Source organism: Panicum hallii, chromosome 2 (assembly GCF_002211085.1).
Source record: "Panicum hallii strain FIL2 chromosome 2, PHallii_v3.1, whole genome shotgun sequence".
NCBI lineage: Eukaryota > Viridiplantae > Streptophyta > Magnoliopsida > Poales > Poaceae > Panicum > Panicum hallii.
The window spans coordinates 44,505,085-44,527,048 of NC_038043.1; the positions used below are offsets into that span (position 1 = coordinate 44,505,085).

Below are 21,964 nucleotides of genomic sequence, written 5' to 3' on the forward strand. Positions count from 1 at the left end.
CCCTGCAGCATCGCAGCCATCGCTCCGCGCCGGCATGGGCTTGGCGCACTGGCTGGCTGCTTTTGGCACGGCATGCATATGGACCGGGCGGGCACGGGGCCATCCACGCGCGCGCGACGTGCTCTGCCCCGCTGGCTGGCTCCCGCGGCGCGCTGCCGCGCCCACCCTCCACGTTGCCGGTCTGCTGGCGCCTGGCGCCGCCCGCGGCGGGCGGGGACGCCCGACGAGCAGAACGAGCGGCTGTACGACGAGCGAACGGGCCTTGTGGGAGCGCCTGGCGGGACTTCGCCGTGGCAAACCCGCTCGCCGCACGCCCGGTCGACAGCAGGAATAACAGGCGCACATGCAGGAAGGGAACCTAGAGTGGAGCAGCCACGGGATGGAGGCCAAGCAGGTCTCGCGTCTCCGTCCGACGCTGAATCGCTGTAGCAACCGAGACCTGTGCGGGTCACGGTGCATCGCTCTGCAGCGGCGGTGCCCATGGCGTGGCGTGGCTTACGTTACGCTGTGGGCGTCCGATCAGTATCTGGGAACGCGTGCAAATCAGAAACTGAAGTCATTGCGGGTGGTATTGAGTAGAGACCATGGGATGTCGGGTGTGGGGGTATTGCACCCGGTCAAAATTCGTAGGACCAGACTGCTAGCAAGCTGACCTGGACACGTGCGTCTGCTGCGCGAGACTGCTGGTAGGAGTAAGCCGGCAGTACTACCTGCAACAGACACGCAGGGGACATGTGTGCGCTCATTTGCGCCAAGCCGACAAAGAGCTTCCATGTTACGGCTACACCTGCACCACGATCCTTTCCCCGCTTGGCATGGCCAGCTCAGCCGGCGCATACGCGTTTGACTGACTAGAGACGAGTGTTACGGCCACCACGCACCCCCTCTCCTCCTCCCCCACCCTCCCGAGATGGAGCTTTCAGTGAGACCGCGGATGCGGCTTCCTGGCGCAGCCGGCAGCCGGTGGCGAGAGGGGCCTCCGGGGCAATGGTCATCTGCCGCCCACGGATTCTCCAAGACGCGTACCGCGGCTGCGGTGGGGGCCGGCCGGGGACGAATAATTCCCGAGTGCCGAGACCCGTCCGTGATCCGGCATGGATCCACATGGAGCGGTCTCCAACTCTCTCCATCGATCCTGACATCCGGCGTTTAACCACTGGATCACCTTTCAAGCTTAGATTCGTTCGGTTACAGTTACGGGCTCGTTTTATAGAGTACGTATATTGTGTTAGAGTTACGGGCTTGGAGTCCATAAATTGCACCCTTGACGACCCCGTTTTCCTCACAGCAGAGCATTGCGGCCTTGCGTAGAGCGCTAGCCATAGACACGGGAAACGAGAAGTAGCCAGATAGTCGTCGTTGCTTGGGGAAGATCGGAGTTGTTTTGGGAGCTGGAAATGGCACCGGCTTCATCTTTCCCGATCATCGACATGGGGCTGCTCGCCGGGGAGGAGAGGCCGGCGGCGATGGACATGCTGCGCGATGCGTGTGAGAACTGGGGCTTCTTTCAGGTGGGTAGGCACCAACAAATTAACAAAACCAATGCACAAGTCTGAACGGAGAAACTTGCCACAAGAAGACGATTAGTCTTTTGCGTCGATGCATGCCTAATGTTTCTCTTCTGTTACTGCGGTGCAGATCCTGAACCACGGCATCTCGACGGAGCTGATGGACGAGGTGGAGCGGCTGACCAAGGGCCACTACAAGCGGGTGCGCGAGCAGCGGTTCCTCGAGTTCGCGAGCAAGGCGCTCCAGGACGGCGGCGGCGGCGCGCGCGGCGTCAAGGCGGAGAACCTGGACTGGGAAAGCACCTTCTTCGTCCGCCACCTCCCGGAGTCCAACCTCGCCGAGATCCCCGACCTCGACGACGGGTACCGCCGCGCGATGAGGCGGTTCGCCGGCGAGCTGGAGGCGCTGGCGGAGCGGCTGCTGGACCTGCTGTGCGAGAACCTCGGCCTGGAGCGCGGGTACCTCGCGCGCGCGTTCCGCGGGCCCAGCAAGGGCGCCCCGACCTTCGCCACCAAGGTCAGCAGCTACCCGCCGTGCCCGCGCCCGGACCTCGTGAGCGGCCTGCGCGCGCACACCGACGCCGGCGGCATCATCCTGCTGTTCCAGGACGACCGCGTAGGCGGGCTCCAGCTGCTCAAGGACGGCGCGTGGGTGGACGTGCCGCCCACGCGCCACTCCATCGTGGTGAACCTGGGCGACCAGCTGGAGGTGATCACCAACGGCACGTACAAGAGCGTGGTGCACCGGGTGGTGGCGCAGTCCGACGGGAACAGGATGTCCATCGCGTCCTTCTACAACCCGGGCGGCGACGCCGTCATCTTCCCGGCGCCGGCGCTGGTGAAGGCCGAGGAGGCGGCCGCGGCGTACCCCAGGTTCGTGTTCGAGGACTACATGAAGCTGTACGTGCGGCACAAGTTCGAGGCCAAGGAGCCGCGGTTCGAGGCCTTCAAGTCCATGGAGACCGGGGGCTCCAACCGCGGCATCGCCATCGCGTAACGACCGGGCAGGGCGTGCATCTTGCTCCAGAGCCGGAGTCGTACGTGTCGGGAGCAGATTGGAATGTGCTGAATAAATGGGCCAGACAGGTTCAGAGTATCTTTTAAAAGTATTTCTAAAATCTACTCTCTAAATTATTATTTAGAGTGCGTAGTCTAGAAAGTAATTCTCGCTTTCTATCTTTGGCTAGCGAAAAAATCGAAATAGAGAAGATTTATATTTAGATATCCAATAGAGAGACCCTTGGATACTAAAATTCTCTATTGCTATAGATATAAAGAATTTACTAAGGTACGATGTGTTCGGCATCCTCGCTGTGTCGTTTGATCGCTGTTGCTCTCTGTTCTCGACCAGCATGTGTTGTAGTTGCGCCCGTAAATGCCCGTTCTAGCGAGCCCCCTGGTGCGGTTCTGCTTGTGTTCTCAAGTTACAGGACAGAAATTTATCTTATTGTATTTTCGAAGATATGACCCGTTCCGTCGAGAACGAGCTTGTAGCACGGCCGTACGTACAGTAACTTTCTTCATTATTTTCACTATTCCATTAACTTACTCTATCCCTCCCCTAAATTGCGCAATTCTAATTTTATCCTAAGTCAAACCATTCTAGGTTTAACCAAATTTACAAAGAAGAATATTAATATTTATGACATGAAATACATATCATTAGATTCATAATTACGTATATTTTCATAGTATAACTATTAGATGTTACAAATGTTAATCTTGTTCTCTATAATTTTGATCAAATTTAAGAAAGTTTAACTTAGGATAAAACTAAAATTGCAATCTTTGAAGAACGGATGGGTTATCACACAATCCGTCATTAGTAATAGGTACCGACTGGTTCATTTTACCGGGTCCGTTTACTGTCAATGACATCTGCAGAACAGTGATCTCTCTGCTACAAACTTCATGATTTGGGATCAGACTGCCCGATTTTTTGGTGGACCGGAAGGATCGCTGGGCTGACAATGCTGATATCTGTGGTAAGAAGTTAGCTGTTGGCCCAATCCAGCCCATTCCCTGAAAAAGCCTTTCGGGCCACATTTTGCGAAGAAAGCCCAGACAACGGCGTTTATTATCTAGTCCCTGAACGGTGGGTCCTAGCGAAAACGGCAAACATGCCCGCTGTGTGCTCCAAGTCCACCAGCTCCGCACCCTCGCACCAATGCCCTCGCGCCAAGGTAGCAGAGCCACTCCAACGTGGGCAAGCATCAGACGTGGAGGGCATCTATTGGTCGGCACACGCGTCCTTCTTCTCGTGAGGAAGCAGGGCAGCAGGCTTAAATCCCAGCACCCACGACGGGGCCGATCGCTACGGTCTCCTCCCCGCTGCCCCGCTTCCAGAAGCTTCGACGCTCCGCCATGCGTCCCGCCGTCCTCGCGGCGCTCCTCCTCGTCGCCGCGGCCGCCTCCCCGGCCGCCGCGCTCTACTCCGCGGGCTCCCCCGTCCTCCAGCTCAACCCCAACAACTTCAAATCCAAGGTCCGGCTCGCCTCCCGCTGCCCCCTCCGCCACCAGATCGGCGCCTCCATTTGGTTTTAATCTCTGACAGGTGTGATCCGTTTTTGATTTGGCTGCAGGTGCTGAACTCGAACGGGGTGGTGCTGGTTGAGTTCTTCGCGCCGTGGTGCGGGCACTGCAAGCAGCTGGCTCCCGCATGGGAGAAGGCCGCCGGCGTGCTCAAGGGCGTTGCGACAGTTGCCGCCCTCGACGCCGATGCGCACCAGTCTCTCGCGCAGGTGAGCGTGCCTCCTGTGTGACCTTATCGTTTCCTTATGATTCGCCCACGCTTGTGTGTGTTGATCTGATCTGCTGGCGCAGCGGAGTGATCTCGGCATCAGTTGTTGCGATTTTGTATTGTCGTTTTGTCTTATTAGGTGATAGTTGCTTACTGATGCATGCAACATACCGATACCAGTTTGATTTGATATTCAAATGTTAAACCCGGGATGGTTTTTGTTCATTTGCTGCGATCCTTAGCAGTGCAGTGTCGCACATATTGGTGGCTCAAGATTGGTAAATTTACTGGTACCTACTTTCTCTTAGACGCCGTGTAAAAGCAGATAAGCTAGAATTCATACTGATATTCTGTGCATACGGAACTGTTTAAATTGGAAACTACTCCTGGGTGGGATATGGCAGTTCTGCACAGCAAGTTATTTTGAGAGCCAGAGGAAGCCCCCTGGTTCCTTTTGTATTAATCAAACAACCAGTCTTACTTTACAGTAAATTTCCTGCAATGCTTCAGAATTCTGCTGAAGAATGGTACAGTATACTTAAGAATTTTATCTCTAGAATCTTCAGTGTACATTTTGATAGAAATTTATTGCTAATGTGTCCCTTAACACACCTGTAAGATGAAATAGCCCCAGGAATCAATTATCAGATGCAATAAGCACTCTCACTATGAGAAATCAAAGAAGCCGATACAAAATTGGGGTTAAATAATATGATTGAAATAATTTTGGTAAAATAACCCTAGATGACACCTTATTGGCTTTATATAGGCTTATAATACTTCTGTTTCACTTGTCTAAATAGTTATCTGGACTAGTAATGCCAAATTGACAACCGCAAATTTTGATCTGACCATTTTATTATCGCGTATAGATCTATGCATGGAATGCTATCAATTTATTTAAATATTTGCTGATCTGTGATGCATCTTTTTTGAAGGAATATGGAATCAGGGGATTTCCAACTATAAAGGTGTTTGTCCCTGGTAAACCTCCAGTTGATTATCAAGGAGCAAGAGATGTAAAGCCAATTGTAGAATTTGCTCTGTCTCAGGTTTGTTGCATTGGATCATACATAGATGGCCATATTTTTCCTTTTATTTGTTTGCAGGATATATTTCAGTCACTTTTATTGTATACTACTAAGTTACTAGGCATGAGTTATGTTTTTTCTGTTCCTTTTTCCTGTGCAAAACTGCAAACCTCTTACATTTATTTTTTGCAAACCATTTAGATTCAGTAGTTCAAGAGGAGTCTGCTGTGTGCTAACATAAATGACTTTGGGATCTCATTGTACTACAAAAACAGCAGTTATCTTTCTAATGGCTGAAAAAATTTTGTGCGTTTTTTATTGTGCTGTTTAAGTCTTTTTTATTTAAACACATGACTATCCTAACCAGTGCCTTAAAGTATGAAGTTCTTTTCTAGTAGGCATTGAGGGATCCAAATTCATTATTCATATTCTGAGTGTGTTCTGTATTCACAGGTCAAGGCCCTTCTTAGAGATAGATTGAATGGTAAGGCATCATCAGGGTCAAGTGGCAAGGCATCTGGAGGTTCAAGTGAGAAAAATGAACCAAGTGCATCAGTTGAACTAAATTCACGTAATTTTGATGAACTTGTCATCAAAAGCAAGGACCTTTGGATTGTGGAATTCTTTGCACCATGGTATGGAGCTTATTGTACACATAATGTTCATCCTGTAACTTGGGTGATTATACATCCTTTACTACCATCTGGGATCTGATTATTTATCTAGTAGAAGAGAAGGGAAAAAAGGTCGAATAAAGTTGTGTACAATTTTCGTAATCTCTTAATAAGTGTTCTAGGGTCATTTTTCTTGATTGTCTTGCATGTTAGTCACTTACTAATTATGTTCTATGATATTGTTTAGTAATTGTGGGCGCTTAAGAAGTTTGACGCGTACATTTTTTCAGGTGTGGGCACTGCAAGAAATTGGCACCTGAATGGAAAAAGGCTGCGAAGAAGTTGAATGGCCAAGTGAAGTTTGGGCATGTTGATTGTGATGCTGAAAAGGTGTGTCTTTGTTTGTTCTGTCAGCTTATTGGCTTCTTTTGTTAATGATATTTTATTCTGTATGCATATCTTACCCCTACTTTTTAGCTTTTTGTAAAAGTAATCTCTGCCAATAGCATAGATTGCATCATTCTTGTATTGCCCATACTCATCAATCTCATCAGAACTTTCAATGCATTCCCAAGCTGGTTACATCTAAATGCATATTGGCAAGAGTTGAGGCATTTTATGAATACAGTTTAGAAAGTTGAAATTTCACCTTGGAAAACATGGATGCATGCATGGAAACCTAATATCCTTATACACTACTTTGTCATGTATCACTAATTCACTATTATTCAATTTCTCGTATTTTGCAGTCCTTGATGAGCAAGTACAAGGTTGAAGGCTTCCCAACTATTTTGGTATTTGGTGCTGATAAGGAAAGCCCATTCCCGTACCAAGGGGCTAGAGTTGCATCTGCCATTGAGTCCTTTGCATTGGAGCAGTTGGAAGCCAACTCTGGTCCAGCTGAAGTTTCTGAGTTGACTGGCCCGGTAGGACCAAATCTTCATGATACTGACAATTTCTGGTAACCGTTGGTCTACCTTTGATGTTTGATGCGAGTGCTTGGCTTCTGTAGGATGTCATGGAGGAGAAGTGCGCTTCTGCTGCCATTTGCTTTGTATCATTCCTTCCAGACATCCTTGATTCAAAGGCAGAAGGAAGAAACAAGTACCTTGAGCTCCTGCTTTCTGTTGCTGAGAAGTTCAAAAAGAGTCCATACAGGCAAGTGTCAGCTGAACTAATTACAGACTTTACCAAAATGTGTCTTTCGTTCATCACTTTGAAAGAAGGTGAAAAGGCCAACAGTTTAATCAATACAGTATTTTCATTAGCACCTTAGCAAAAGCGAACATTAGTATTGGCATTCAACAGTAACAGCCGTGTACTTGAAATGCTAAAATATAGATTTGAAACAAGATAATGAGTAACCTTGCGTGAACAAAATTAATAAGTTGCTATATCCAACAATATACTGTGCACGCTGACTCTGCAATGATGAATATTCTATGTTGAGTTGGCCCCGATAAAACCGTTTGATACAATCCTTTACGTCTTGATGAAAACTCCTTTCCCACCCCTTGAACTACACATCCTGAGCCGGGATACTTTTTGCCTTGCAGTTTTGTCTGGACAGCTGCTACCAAGCAACCTGATCTCGAGAACCAGGTTGGAGTTGGTGGCTATGGCTATCCCGCCATGGTTGCTCTCAATGTGAAGAAAGGCGCATACGCTCCACTCCGTAGTGCCTTCCAGCGCGATGAAATCATGTAAGCTCCTTGGGCTTATAGCTTTGGTTGTTTTATGTTCATTGGCCAAACGATTAACAAGAAGTCATCTTGTGCAGCGAGTTTGTGAAGGAAGCAGGGCGCGGTGGAAAGGGAAATCTTCCTCTTAATGGTGCCCCGACAGTAGTACCATCGGAGCCATGGGACGGCAAGGATGGAGAGGAAATTGTAGAGGATGAATTCTCCCTTGACGAGCTCATGGGCGATAGCTCCCCAGTAAATGATGAGTTGTGATTCTGATGATTTTGTAACTGATCTGTCATGAGCGTGCCGATTAGCCAGGCTGTAAATCTGAGGAGCTCTGATGTTTTTACTTGTTTCCGGTGAACGGCACAATTTTAGGGTGCTTATTTTCAGTTTTTGGATGCTAGAATGGTTTTAAATTAAAGAGAACTGATGTGATAGGCACGCCTTTTTGTCCCTGAAATAAAGTCAGTTGTGCTGCAGACGGATGCTTGCCCCGACGAACGCTTTCCGCTGAGAACATGCCTGCATACGCTGATGCTCCCATTGGATTGATGCACGGACTGGAGTGCTTCCTCTGATGCCGCGTACAAGGATCATAGGGTTTGTCTTAGATCAAGCCATCAATATCTACAGCTTTATATACATTGATAACGTAGGATTCAATATTGCGATTCATTATGAATACTAGTTTTATAATACATCTTTTCTTAAGGTAATATATATTCTTTTTGATACTGTTAGTCAATTTACTTAAAAACATTGACTTAGGACAGCCGTAGATAAGCTCATACATATAGTAGAGCAAAGCACTTGGATAATATCGGTATCGGAACCGTAGGCGCTAGTGTTTCACTTGAAAAGGACGAGCCACGCCTCTCTTCTCCAAAGGCACGTTGAAACTTGAAAGAAGCGGGTCGCAGTTACTACTTTCCGATGCCTTTTGCTGGAGCACCGCATCAGATGACAAACGCAACATTATCATTGGAAGGCTCGGTAATTGCGACGTCCCTGCCAATTGTACTGTTCTCCCTAGACTCACTGGGCTAGCAATCATCTTGCCACTGGCGACTCGATCGGTTGCTGGAAAGCGACCAGTTTGTAAAAACTGGGGAGCTGCTCGTGCGTTCTGCAGTCCTTCCTGCTCTGAAGTCTGAACTCTACTACAGCCAAGAGCGGAAGAGCCCAAGACTCGGACCACAGAAGCCCGTAGTGGTAGTTGGTACAAGCACACAAACTGCAGCTTCACCAAGAGACAAATATCTAGCCAGAAAAGATCCATGGAAAGGAGGAAAATCATGGAAGCTGACACCAAATGGTGATGGGCTCATGCGATGATTGGCATCAACCCACTGATCTCGCTCGTACGCCGGGCAAGATGACAGAGGATCCATCCAACCAACGGCCGGTGGGCCAGGCGGGCAGCACCAGACCAGACTGCGCCGCACGGAACGAAGAAGAACCCGGCTCGGCGGCGGCTCACCACCTCACCGAAACCGAACCCCACGCGGCGTCGCCCCGCCCGCCTGTAAAAAAATCGCCAGTACAGCAGGTAGGACCCAACCAACACAAGAGTCGCCCGGCCCACAGCAGGGAGAGCATCGCGATTCACACCAGCGCGAGAAGGGGGGCGAAGGAAGAGGAAGCCGCCGCCGCAGCCGCCGAACCACCCCGAGCCGAGGCCCCGCTCCCCCGCCCGCCGCCCGCCCCCATGGCGCCGAAGCGCCCGGCCGCGCCCGCCGCGGCGCCGTCGGGGTCCGCGTCCGAGGCCTCCGACGCTGAGGCGGACGCGCCCCTGCACCACCCGTCCTCCCCGTCGCCGTCCAAGACGCCGCCGCCGCCCAACCCTAACCCTAAGTCGTCCGCCGCCGCGCCCACCTTGGTGGCGGAGGACTCCTTCGCGGCCGGATCCGACTCCGGGGCCGCCTACGACTCCGACGCGGACCACCGCCCCGCGCTCCGGAAGGCGGGCGCCGCGGCGTCGCCGTCGCGCAAGCCCAGGAGCCCCATGCCGCGCTCGCGCTCCCGCTCCCGCTCCCCGGACGCCGCCTCCGAGTCTGACGGCGCGGCCTCCGACGCCGACCCCGCAGCCGGCGACGCCGACGGCAACGCCTCGCCGCTCCCGCCCCAGCGCCAGTCCCGCGGGGAGGCCGCCGCCATCAAGCCCCTCAGCTCGCGCCCCATGGACCCGCCGCGCCGCTCCACGGTCCCCTCCTTCGCGGAGCCGCGCCCCAAGCGCCCCCGCAGCGTCGCCGTCCCGTCCTCAGTGGAGCACCTCAAGAGGCCGTCGCGGCTCTGGAGCCTCGCCGACGAGCTCGTCATCCTGCGCGGCCTGGCGGCGTACCGGGCCAGGCGTGGCGTTCTCCCCGGCTCCATGCATGACATTGCTAAGCTCCAAGGCCTCATCCAGAGCGAGCTTAGCGTTCAGGTGACCCCCACGCAGGTCAGTGACAAGGTACGGCGTCTCAAGCAGAAGTACAACCTACTTGCATCCCGTGCCAAGAACGGGCGGGACCCAGACTTTCCCACCCCGCATGACCGTAGTGTCTATGAGCTTGGCAAGAGGGTTTGGGGGCCAACTACTAGTGCTGCTGGAGGAAATGCTGCGGGTGATGGGTATGAGATTGCTGGTGTTGGTGGTGGTGGTGAGAGTGAAGAGGAACTCGAGATTGGAGAGAGCGATGAGGATGTGGAGAGTGAAGGGGATGAACGTGCCCGCAAGAACAGGAGGTTGAAGCCAATCCCTATGGCGAATGGAAACGTGACTGGGTTTGGGGCTGTGAATGCCAATAGCAGGGGGAAATTTGATTTTGAGAAGGGGAAGGATGCATATCCATACCTTTGGGAGACCGTTGAGGATCTGTCGAAGGAGCACCCGAATGGGGTGGCATTCAAGAAGGCCTTTGAGTTGATTGAAGGCCCCAAAGCTCGTGGGATGGAGGAAAAGCTGCGGAAGTTCAGGTTGACAGAGATCAGACACCAGCTGCGTAGGATGGAACTGATGAAGGAGACAGTGAAGATGGTGCTTGATGCACTTGAGGGTTGACTAAGGAGTTATGGGTGATCTTTCGGTGGGTGAGTAGTGCAATGTTAAAAGGAGCAATCAGTGTCTTCTTTTGTTTCTAGATAGAGTTTCTGTGGCTGAATTACTTAACTTTTGTGGTCAAGGTGCACTTGGCTCAGTGAGAATCTAGGTGTAGAGCAAGGAGCAATGGTGTTCTTCTTGTTCTTGGTGGATCATTGTATTTTGTGTCGCTTAGGTGCTAACTTACGGTTATATGGTATACAATTTCTATATTTACCTAAGTTTGGTACTTCGGTTTTGATGTGCTTTCATTATGAATGTTTTTTCTACCTTGCTCTTTTTATGGTGATCTTGGACCATCATGCTTGGTGTTTAGGCTTCAGTGTCATGATTCAGGACCTATTGGAATCAGGTTGTTTTTCACATTGGGAATGTTTTGATCTTGTTATCCCTTGGAGAAAGTCCAACAAACTGTTTTTGTTGCATTAGGAGGATTAATTTTAGATGGTTTTGTGGTGAGTCTAAAACCAGGGTGAAGCTCTATCAAATTTGATGAGCTTATGTTCTAGGACAGAATAGTTTCTTTTTATGAAGAAAGCATGTAAATCCTTTACCAAAAACCATCCTGATTACGATAACTCTAAGTGTAGTCTGGACTTGCATCTTGGTTTTATAGATTTTTATTTCTATATATCTGTGTGCCAACGCGCCTCAGTAAATATGACTCGATTATACTGAGGTCCATGGCCATTGGTTATGACTAATGTGTTCTTGTTGGCTTATTCTGCCTGCATCTTCTTTTCATAATCGCGAGAGTCGGGCTATATTTTGTTTCCTCTTGCTTTCAAGCTAATATTTCCTTTCATATTCTGGTGATCATGATGTGAGTCATTATCATTGTATACCTTGAACGTGCTCTTATTCTTCAGTTTAACGTCACTGTTTATTTTGGTCCATACGTTGTAAAGTTTGCTGACGCATATGCTGCCAAATAAGCATCTTTTATGGTGGCAAACAAGTCGAGGAAAATCTGACACTTGACCAACTCCGATCGAGATTCCGGTGAGTCCAACAATGGAGTGATGTTCGTCGTTTGACGGCTTTGTAAGTTTGTATCCTGGCCTTTCTTGATGCTGTCCACAAATTCTGTCGCCCGAATATGTGGGTTGCTGAGTGCTGTCACGCCGAGGATTGTAAATTGTGTTTCGTACATCTTCTGATTTTGGGCCAACCGAAAACAGAGTTAAGCAAAGCTGCTCTTGTGTCCTCGATCAACGCGTCCCTCTGAACAGGACCCCGTACTGACCATGGCTACCTATGAGTGTTTGGATTTTTTTTTTTGAAAGAAAGAGTGTTTGAATTTTGATGCGATATTTACGATGTGAAATGTGATTGTCCGCTATGAGGTCCTCTGTTCATTCCCATGATTTCAAGAGACTCCAAGGAGAAGCAGCCAGACCAAGTCAGCGGCTGTGACACCCAAGGTCTTCCCTCCAATGTGCCCATCAGCCGGTGCCACAGATAGCTCGCTGATGGACGCATCGTGGTGAGATGTGGTTCGAACTTGGAATCAGATAATTCAAGCTCCAAATTTCAACGTTTACAGGAAGATAACCATGTAGCTTTCTGACAGTGTGAAGCTACAGACCTTCCACGTTGAACACTCAATTCATACCCAACGTCTGCCTGGTGAAAATAACTACTTATATAATCAATAAATGCAGAAAAGGCAAGAGATCCAACGGCCATCAAATCGTGCATTTCTATTTCTGAACGAGAACACACTGTATTTCAGAAGAAACAGTTTTATCATACAATGGGGAGGGATGCACAGGAGCAATGCATCACATGACACACTAGAGGCTAAAACGAAGTATGAACAAGAGCCCCACACCATTCAACCAGCACAATATCAGTGCTTTTGAATTAAATCAATCAAAGGTTAACAGTATGTTTCTTCTCAAGATGAGGACCGGACATTCCCTGAGAACAGACGAAGACCAGCATTGCTTTGTTAGGTCAGAAATTTGAATCTACAGGGGATCAAGTCAGGGATTCATGTAAGGTTCCCTGCAGTATCAACACAGAGACAGGTCCAGACATCACGGATCAGTAGACTCTGCACTAGCACTTCGCAGTGAACTATCGCTTGTAGCACCACGACGGTCACCACCTTCACCCCAATAAGATGCCATAAGCTCGTCAAGTTGCAGCATAGCAGAAAATAGCCTTCGCAGCAATGGTGAAGTTGTTGAACAGATCATATCTTGCAATGAACTTCGAAACAGAAGCCGCTTCCATCTGAAGGCATGTAAGGGGTCCACAGCCCGTGGATTTGCAGAAGGGTGCTTCTTTTTTACATGCTCGCAGAGCTCTCTGTATGTGCCCATGTATGAACAGCCATCTTGCATGCAGCTCCTCCTCTTGTGATTCAGCTTCTTCCGAGCAGGTTCAACTAATGTATATCCCTTAACCTCACCACGGCAAAGGGGACATGCAAGCTCTATTGCATCTGGGTCCTCGGAGCTTTCTTTTCTGCATGACTCTACAAGCTGATCAAGACAATTTGAGAGCTCTATGTTGGAGGCACAGACATATGGACGGCAGCCATTGTCATGAGACGAACAGAGTAGAAGAACAGCATTGTGTGGGAACTCCATGCATACTGGACAGGTTGCTTCTGCCCATGCACATTTCTCTGTTGTTGTAAATGCCAGCTCCTGGCTGGCGACCCTCTTGAAGATGCAATGACTGCTGGGTTTCTGATTATGTGATGATCTGAGCTGAGATGAACTTCTCTTGTTCCTCATGTACTTGGTCATCCTGAAAAATGTAAGATGTGATATCAAGTAAGATGTCATGAAGCCTATCGAAAGAAAATTCACATTGTCCATACTACAAGCAAAAACCAAATGAACCTGACTGACAGTATGATTGTAAGCACAAGCAGTCAAGGACATTTTTTTTGTAATTGTTCTGACCTCTTAATAAATGGATTAGAGACCTATCCCTTGGTCAACAATCGAGAAGCATAGCTCAATAATAAATCAAACAGAGACTTTTCACATTTAGTTTTTTTTATCCTGATTATTATTCTATATAAGCATAGGATAGAAGTTGAACATTGGTACTACCTCTTTCACAAATAATATGTTTTAATTGAATTACAGCATGTTTTGATCACAAACTCAATGGACACTGTAACTGCCAAGTTTTGAACCTCTTGATTTGGTTCAGTACAAGTTCCAGTACGATAATATCAGATGTACTCTTATTTGACATGTTTATACCAGATATACATAATTATTTTCACCGCACACATTGCCAAATGTAATCTTTGATTTTCCTAATCCTAGCAAACCCAGAAAAATAGACAACTTGGATATTTATTGTTGCTACTGGAAAAAAATGGCATTTCAAACAGAGCAAATTTAGTGCACGGAGTAGTTCCATCACATCCTTACCACATGAGTGAATGTGCCTAATGTTGGATCTCTACTGAAATGTCCTGTCTCTTGTAGGAAAGTAGAGGCTAACTCAAAATGGTATGAAAGTTGAAAGAACTTCAGCATGATTGCAGAAACATGGATTTTACATGAAGCCTAAATAGATATATGTATCATTCATCACTTCATCAGCAGTGACACATAAGAGAAATTCATCACTTCATCAGCCCCGATGTCCCAACACACAGGCATATGGGTCCATGAAAAATATTGTTTCTGAAATTCTTAAAATTTTCTTTACACTAACCAAGCATGGTGTACAATGTTATTAGAACAGGAAACCAAGCATGGTGTAGACATTAATACATTATGATTATCATAGCAGCAAAATTGATCATTCTACTGGACGTCTACTCAAATTTAAGAATGTATACATAACAAGTTGAAAATCGTACGAAAATCCAGAGAAGCTTCTTCAGCATTATTCCAGTGACATAGATTTAGCAATAAAGTCTACATAATATCAGCACCAGCAGTCCAGCAGTAACACCGAACAAGAAAAATAAAGAACCCACCTCCCAAGTCCTGCGATGTCAATAGATAGCCATATATGTTCTTTAAAACACAATATCTAGAATTCCTCACATTATCGATAATGATCTAAAACATTATCACTACAGGAAACATCTCGGCAGCAAATCTTGGCACACTATTGTAATGGGAGGGAAAGCCTTCTTCCAAAACCTAAGCTTGAGAAATTACAACAAGCAGTCGTATCCAAGAAACGCTAAACGCAGTTGTTCTTCCAGCCGAATCGATCGGTTCGGCGGCGTCAAGAACAAGGGCCGGCCACCAGATCACTTAATTCAATCACCAAATGGAAGCAACATCGTCCACAAGGACCAAAGAACCGCAAGAAAGCAAGCACCTTTTGTAGGTAAACGAAGAGCAGGCGGAGCAAGATTGCAAGAAGACGCAAGAACCCGAGTTAAAGCTACAGAGATTCGAAAGGGAATCGCGCGGGTACCTTGCTGCTTCCAATAGGCAAGCACCGGCGGCTGCTTGGCGGCGGCGACGACCGGGAGGGAGGGAAGGATGGGCGAAACGGTGGCGGCGGCGTCGCCCGCTGAGAGGGGAGAGGCCCTGATCCGAGCGAGTCTGCTCTGGGGCGCGCGGCGCGGTTGCGTTTTGAGAGAAGCCGTCGCCTGTCAAGTCGCCGGCTATGGCGTGGGGTGGGCGGGTGGGTGGGTGGTGGCCGCAGCGACGTGGGCGGGCCGGTGGGCCGGGGAAAACCTAGCGCGGCCCAAGGCCTAGTTCCCCGAGTGAATCGGTCCGCCCAATCCATTTCCTACGGCTGTGATTGGCCTTGCGCGGGAGGCCACACTTTTTCCATGAAAGAAAGTGGCCGCCCCAGCGTTGTCTTCTCACTTTCTCAGATCGTGCCCGGCGGGCGTGTTTTCACGTTTCGAATATGTACGAACGGTCACTGCATGTGGGACCCTTGCACGTGGATATGTACTCGGAGAAATGCCGGTCACATCTAGGGATGAAGTTCTTATTTTAGAGTCACCGAGTCGATCGGAAATTTACCTAAATACCTTTCAGAACAAAGAAATTTACTCAAATAAACTAAAATGGCGTGTCATATAATTGAGGAAAGAGAAATGGACTAAAATGGCATCGCGCATAATTAATCGGCAAAAACATCATTAGTACCTACTCTCATCTATAGTCACGTCTCAAATAAAAAGGATGCAAATGAATAAACTTCAACTGTACGGAACCATGTCCTTGTTCCAAAGGCACTCATAGACGCATATTCACTTTCAAACATGGCCATGTGAAAAGAGGCACGCACTTTCTACCTCTGTACGCACCCACTGTCAATGCAGATATCCGATTTTGAACTTTTTTACTAGTTGCAACAATTCATTTGGCAAATTTGCATGTCACGACTCTAAATTCACGGCAATTTACTTTTACTTCCTCAGCACCTTGAACATACACAGCCCCTCAAACTTTTGTATGGTTGTCCCTAATGAATTGTGCAAGTCATGGGGAGCTAGTAATTAAATTAAAAGTTCAAGTTGCTATGTGAGAGTGAGACAATTGTGCATTTTCTTGAACCCAAATACTCATATATTTTGGAGAATTTTATTTCTCATAGGTCGAAGGCTCGCAGCCTCGAACCGTGTCAAATAATGATTTCTTTCATGACTAAATATCTGTGAAGGAAAAGGGCTCATTTCTTACAAGGAATCTCTGATGCCAGCTTGAAAACTTGGCAGATGAGGAGTTCTGATCCGCCTGAATATATTTTTAAGTCCAAACTGAAACTGAAGAGAGCAGGCCCTCATTTAAATCAAGAGGCTAGGAAATTATATTGCGGAAACCACCTCTTGGTGCGGTGACTGAAGCGTAAAAATATGACAGGTTGACTGCACCCAATAGGTTCACATAATAGTGCCAACAATTAACCAACGTGTGTGCTTCGCCAAACCAAATTATTTACCCCCTATGTTCCAAAACAAGTGCAGACACGTGCATGGTGCCAGTCAGGGGCGAAGCCAGGATACAATGGACCCTGATGTACTCCCCATTGCATAGAAGAAAATTAATGTAGTTTACATGGTAAAATTCAGTTCAGTACTAGGATTTTTTTTTCCACCATGGTGCATGTGCACCGGGGAAGGACAAGGTAGCGTCGCCCCTGGTGCCAAATCAGTGATCAAATTGACGATATTTTCTGGTTCCACTGTATGCACTTGAAAATTTGGGATCTCGAGAGCCGCACAGACAACACGACTTTCAATTACAACTATCATGAGTAACTAATCTTAAATTTACCAAAAACTCACTTATTTTGGGACAAACAGAGTATAACCGTGAGATAAGCGGGGTGCGAGTGTGATATGAAAACATCATCTTGGTAGCCAAGAATGCTTACTTGGGGATTTGGGATCGTCTGCCCCAATCACCGCCTCCACACCCCCCCCCCCCCCCCCCCCCCGGGGCGAGAACCCGGCTTTTCCAGCTGCTCGTCTCTCTCCCTTCACCAGTCACTCAATCACGGTGGCATCATGACCCCATAATTGCTCCCAACCTTAGGGCAGAGACGAGCAGGGCATCACAGCTGAGCATCTTTGACATCCCTGTTGACTGGGCCCCATTTGACAGGCCACAGGATGCGAGTTTACAGCCCGCCCAAGTTGGCCTGCTCCCTCACTCTATTGTTGTTTCATGGTACGAATTTTGAAGTTCACTTTGTGTTGATTCTCGGCATTTTACAAGCTGGCTTTCAGATGAGTCCATGTTTTCCCAGACGCTGAATTGGGCTGTTTTTCTGACTGCGGCGACCGGCGAAGAAGTCTGGTTTCACAGCAGTCAGCAGGCTAGCTAAACAGTAAAGAACAAGATTAGCGAGAGGTTCATGCGCCCAGATTGTTTCCTGTACACTACCCTAGATCTAAAATTTTCTGTACATGTATATAGAGTTTTAAACTTGAGTGTATGTACCTTGTACATTCCTGGCACCACAAGAAGTAAATGTGAATAATGCTGCTCGTGTATTACTGCGGCTGAAAACTTTCACATGGAAGAGGTTCCGGCAATCACGCGTACACTCTCGCACGGTCTCTTCTCGGTTGTCAGTTGTCGCACGCCGCGGGCTGCAGCCCAAGCGCGCAATAAAGCCTGTGCCTGCATCGTCCATCACTGCGGCTCCTGCCCAGTGGCAAGCGCCTCCCAATAAATGGCAATTCAGTGCCCATCCAACCCAGGACACCGCGGCTTCTTGAAGGCGGTGTCCGGGTAGCTTCCTGCATGCTTCTTCCCTTCAAGAACCCCAGCCCTTGCGCCTATCTCTTGCAGTTCCTTCGTTCCTCCCTTCTCTCGTCCCTCCTCCATTAGATAAAAAGCTCCATCCATGGCCAGTTCAGCTAGTCTTGTGTGCTCCTGGAGCACAGCGTGTATACCCAGGTTGAAGGTTAGGTTAAGGGGGTTGTTGTCTGGTTCAAGGTCACCACCACAAGCAGGCAAACCCATTTCGCCTAACATGCAGTGTATATGCATGCATGGGTGTATCCATCTATTGGTGATCTCGGACCAGGCTTCAATCCCTTTAACCAGCATCTGCATACACCACTTGGCTTTCACTCTGATCAGACAGATCAGTTGTTCAAGCAATTTGCCTCTGGACTCCTGGAGTAGGTAAGCCATCTGTTTTAGCTTTTCTTTCCATCTTATTACACCTAGAGAAACAGCAAGAGTTTAGATTTGCACAAGTTTTCCACTCTCATCTGTAGCGTACACATAATGTAACTTACCCGGCTACCCAGGGACACATAACAATCCATTGGTTGAAAAGGACGGATGCATGCGTGCTTATGTAGGAACATAACAAATTAAGACATCACTAGGCCGGCTTCAAATGAAAATGCATGAGAACATACACACACACACGCCAGCTACCTAATTTGTGAATTTTTCGCTGCTGGAACCAAAACCATTGAACATTTCCTGCGCAAACATGCATGCACTTTATATTAGCGCTCGATCGAATTGCTCTGCACTTTGCACAAAACGCGCATGCATTTGAATACGTTCTACTAGTGGAATTATATTTTCTTCTTGGAAGAGCACATCAATCAGGCATGCATGTCTTTTGGGCGAATGATAATGTAGAAGCGCATATATAGTGATACGGTTACCGGTTACTCTCTCCGTTCCAAATTGTAAATCGTTTTAGCAAATTTAGATGTATAATTTTTTACTATGAATCTAGACCTAATGTATATCTAGATGCATTGCAAAATCTATGCACCTAAATTTGCCAAAACGACCTACATTTTGGAACGAGGGGAGTACATATTGGCACACAATGACGCTCTAGAATGAGGACGGAGATCTGAATAGCGGAGTGATGCATTTAATATAATAGCACATCTGCCGAGACAGAGAAATAGCCAGCCTCATTCTCATGCATTACTTCGATCACGTGGTCGTCGTGTGTGAAAGGTCCATGCCAAATCGCCAATGCGACCGTGCATCTGTCTGCAGCCACACGGACCCTAAAATTTTCAAATTTGCATGCATCTCACGCATGGTGAACATTCATACATAAAAATACGGACCGCAGAACTAAAGTTTGTACTGCATCCGTGCATATATATATGAAGCAAGTTTTGATCTGCACGTTCTTGGTAGTAAACTCGATTACCTGTAGTAAAACTGATGTGTGCGTTGGCTCGGAGCATGGTACTGACGTAGGACATTTCATGACACTGGCGAGCACATGACGGGCTTTGGCATTGATGTTCTATATGTGTACTGCTGATTTATTGAACGGACGGTGCAGTGATGTATATGTCGGTCCTTCCTGGACGATGAAAATTACTGCAAGAGATAGATATATATATGGTGTAATGCTGGTACGGATGGTAAAGCCCTAAGAATTTTGACGATAGAACTGAAAGTTTTGGAGAAAAAATAAGAATGCAAAAGGTCCATTTTACTCCTAACAAGTCCTTTTTCTTTGGAAAAAGGTCTATTTTACTTCTCTCACCAATCCACTTTGTCCGCTTAACCCCCTGAGCAAAATTTAGACTCAGTTCACTCCCTGGAATGATTCCAAAATCGGTCCAATTAACCCCTATTGAGATTTCTCTTTTTTATTTCTCTGTGTACAAGTGGAATTTTAACTTCAAATTTTGCAAGATGACTTATAATGTGATGCCCTATGCTAGAAAAATATTTTTCATGATTACTTTTTTATACAGAATTTTATCTCTACGATTAGTTTTGTATTAAATCTTCCTAACTTATGAAAATAATCATGAAAATTTTTTAATATATATTTTTAACATAAGGCAGCATGTTGTCTATCCACTCACAAAATTTGAACTTAAAATTCAATTTGTACGCGAAGAAATAAAAAAGAGAAATATCAATAGGGGTAGATTAGACCGATTGAATTGTTCGGGAGAGTAAATTAAACTTAAATTTTGCTCAAGGAGTTAAGTGGATTGGTGAGGGGAGTAAAATGGACTTTTTTTATTTTTCTTTTAATTTTGCGAACATTTGGTCGCCATTGACCTCTGCTCATGCATCCAGATGCATACTCTTGTCCATATCTCCACAATATATACATCTCAGCTCGTCTTGACTCTGTGAATAAAGAAAAAAAACAAGGGCAATATGGATCCATAATATTAAATTTGGACATTTTTTGTCTATTGTGCTAGCTGTAATGAATAATTCTTGACTATGTGCATGGAAATGCCGTGATAAAGTTTGCTGCCAGACCCGGAAGCTAAGCTCTCCAATTATTGGCAAGTACAATTTCTATGAACGGATCGAGATGGAATCATGATGGCTAGGTAAGAGATGCACTTAAAGGCACTTTTGAAAAATGGAAGAACACCAAGACGATTCAACCGCTACGTCAACACATTACTCCTCAGTCCTCACTCCCTGTCCATCTCTTTGCCACGCACAATGATGGCCTGCATTCCAAAACTAAACTTGCTCTCGAGATCGAGCCCGAGCCGTACCCGTCCGGGGGACACGAAAAGCGACTGCACACTGATTGCAAGGTGGAGCTTCGCTTGGAGCATCTGTGCACGCAGTTCCATCCTCCATGGAGCTTCGCTTGGAGCTCGATCCCTCCTCAACGAGTCAACGGCGAGTACGTGAGGTAGCAGCTAGGTGGAGCCATGATCCATGTGCCTATGAAGCCGGCAGCTCCCCGGCCGTTTGATTGGCTATTGCTACATGTCTACGTAGACTTGCCTACTACAGATAGCTCGAACAACAAACAGTTTTCATCCCGCCCTGTGCTTGTTGCTAGGGTGAGGTAAATTGTAGACAACAGACAATTATTTTTCTGTTTAAAAAAAACAGACATTTTGTTTTACTTAAGTTTCAGCAAGAAGGTCCGTTGTTTTGCCAAACACCGACATGAAACAAATCGAATTTTCATTGCAGTATGTATGTCTACTAGACCAATTGTCCGTCTTTACCCGTTATAAAGATGAAAAACAATGAAATGTTAAATAGAAGAGCAACAAATGTAGTTCAATTCATCGATGAATACATTTTAGGCAATATTTTCTGATCCCTTGACCTCAGATCTGAAAAAGGCCATGCTATGGTACTATATGTAATGGCATAAAACCTGAATTTGTGTTTAGAAATCGATAGGAGAAAAATTGTCAGAACCTCTTGTTTTTACTGCTTTTTACTCCTGAAATATCTTGGCAATTCTGTCACCGTCCTTTAGAGAGAAAAAAGTGCCGCGAAAAGGACTGTTTAAGATTTCAGGAGATGGAAAGAAAATGTGCGGTTGAGTTCATGATTCTAAACTCATTTATTTCACCCAGGTCATGATCGATTCCAATTTCCAATTGCGAAGGGGCTGGCTGTCGTCGTGCAGATTTTGGCCCATTTGCAAGAGCAAGACTGGGCCACCGTGCCGGTTCCCGCTCGGAGCGCCCATATAATGTACAGCGCGACATTGTCATCACTCGTCTGTGGGCCGTGGACCGCATGCAGTACATGCTTAAATGGCCGGTGCTTTCCAGTTTGAACCCACCGATCCTCTCTCAAAAAGGAGGACTTCGCAACCTGCTGGGTCCTCACATTTCCAAAAGCTTCCATGATTTTTTTTTAGAGAATCCCGTATCGCAAGGACGCCTATGTGTACTGGCGCTGCTGCCTGTGAGGCTGTGACTTCTGCTACTCAAGATCTCCTGCAAACCCTGTCGTTTCATAATCAACGCCTAAACGTGGAAAAAGGGCAACCGAACAAGAAAGATGCCGTGCAAACTCGATCGACCATCGGGTTGCAAGCGGCACGGGCCACCCCGCGGACCCGCACTAGCCCATGTAATCTCGCATCCAAGCCCATTTCACCGAA

At 47.3% G+C, this 21,964-nt stretch overlaps 4 protein-coding genes across 4 annotated transcripts; 3 read left to right on the plus strand and 1 right to left on the minus strand.

The window, feature by feature from the left end:
- Positions 1-1,099: 1,099 nt before the first annotated feature.
- LOC112881839 (1-aminocyclopropane-1-carboxylate oxidase 1-like) lies at positions 1,100-2,970 on the plus strand. Its single transcript, XM_025946724.1, has 2 exons — positions 1,100-1,511; positions 1,639-2,970. Exons 1-2 carry the CDS (start codon positions 1,398-1,400, stop codon positions 2,503-2,505), a joined length of 981 nt encoding a protein of 326 aa, XP_025802509.1. The 5' UTR covers positions 1,100-1,397; the 3' UTR covers positions 2,506-2,970.
- Positions 2,971-3,786: 816 nt separating this feature from the next.
- On the plus strand, positions 3,787-8,062 carry LOC112881838 (protein disulfide isomerase-like 2-3). The gene is made up of 9 exons (XM_025946723.1): positions 3,787-3,992; positions 4,091-4,249; positions 5,187-5,300; positions 5,733-5,914; positions 6,184-6,283; positions 6,643-6,819; positions 6,906-7,051; positions 7,450-7,596; positions 7,674-8,062. Exons 1-9 carry the CDS (start codon positions 3,873-3,875, stop codon positions 7,846-7,848), a joined length of 1,320 nt encoding a protein of 439 aa, XP_025802508.1. The 5' UTR covers positions 3,787-3,872; the 3' UTR covers positions 7,849-8,062.
- Positions 8,063-9,126: 1,064 nt separating this feature from the next.
- Positions 9,127-10,904, plus strand: LOC112883596 (STOREKEEPER protein-like). The gene has a single exon (XM_025948923.1). The coding sequence runs from the start codon at positions 9,290-9,292 to the stop codon at positions 10,622-10,624; it is 1,335 nt and encodes a 444-aa protein (XP_025804708.1). The 5' UTR covers positions 9,127-9,289; the 3' UTR covers positions 10,625-10,904.
- Positions 10,905-12,338: 1,434 nt separating this feature from the next.
- On the minus strand, positions 12,339-15,267 carry LOC112882329. The gene is made up of 2 exons (XM_025947360.1): positions 15,077-15,267; positions 12,339-13,426 (listed from the first exon to the last, which is right to left on the minus strand). The coding sequence occupies exon 2, from the start codon at positions 13,423-13,425 to the stop codon at positions 12,706-12,708; it is 720 nt and encodes a 239-aa protein (XP_025803145.1). The 5' UTR covers position 13,426; positions 15,077-15,267; the 3' UTR covers positions 12,339-12,705.
- Between the last annotated feature and the right edge of the window lie 6,697 nt (positions 15,268-21,964).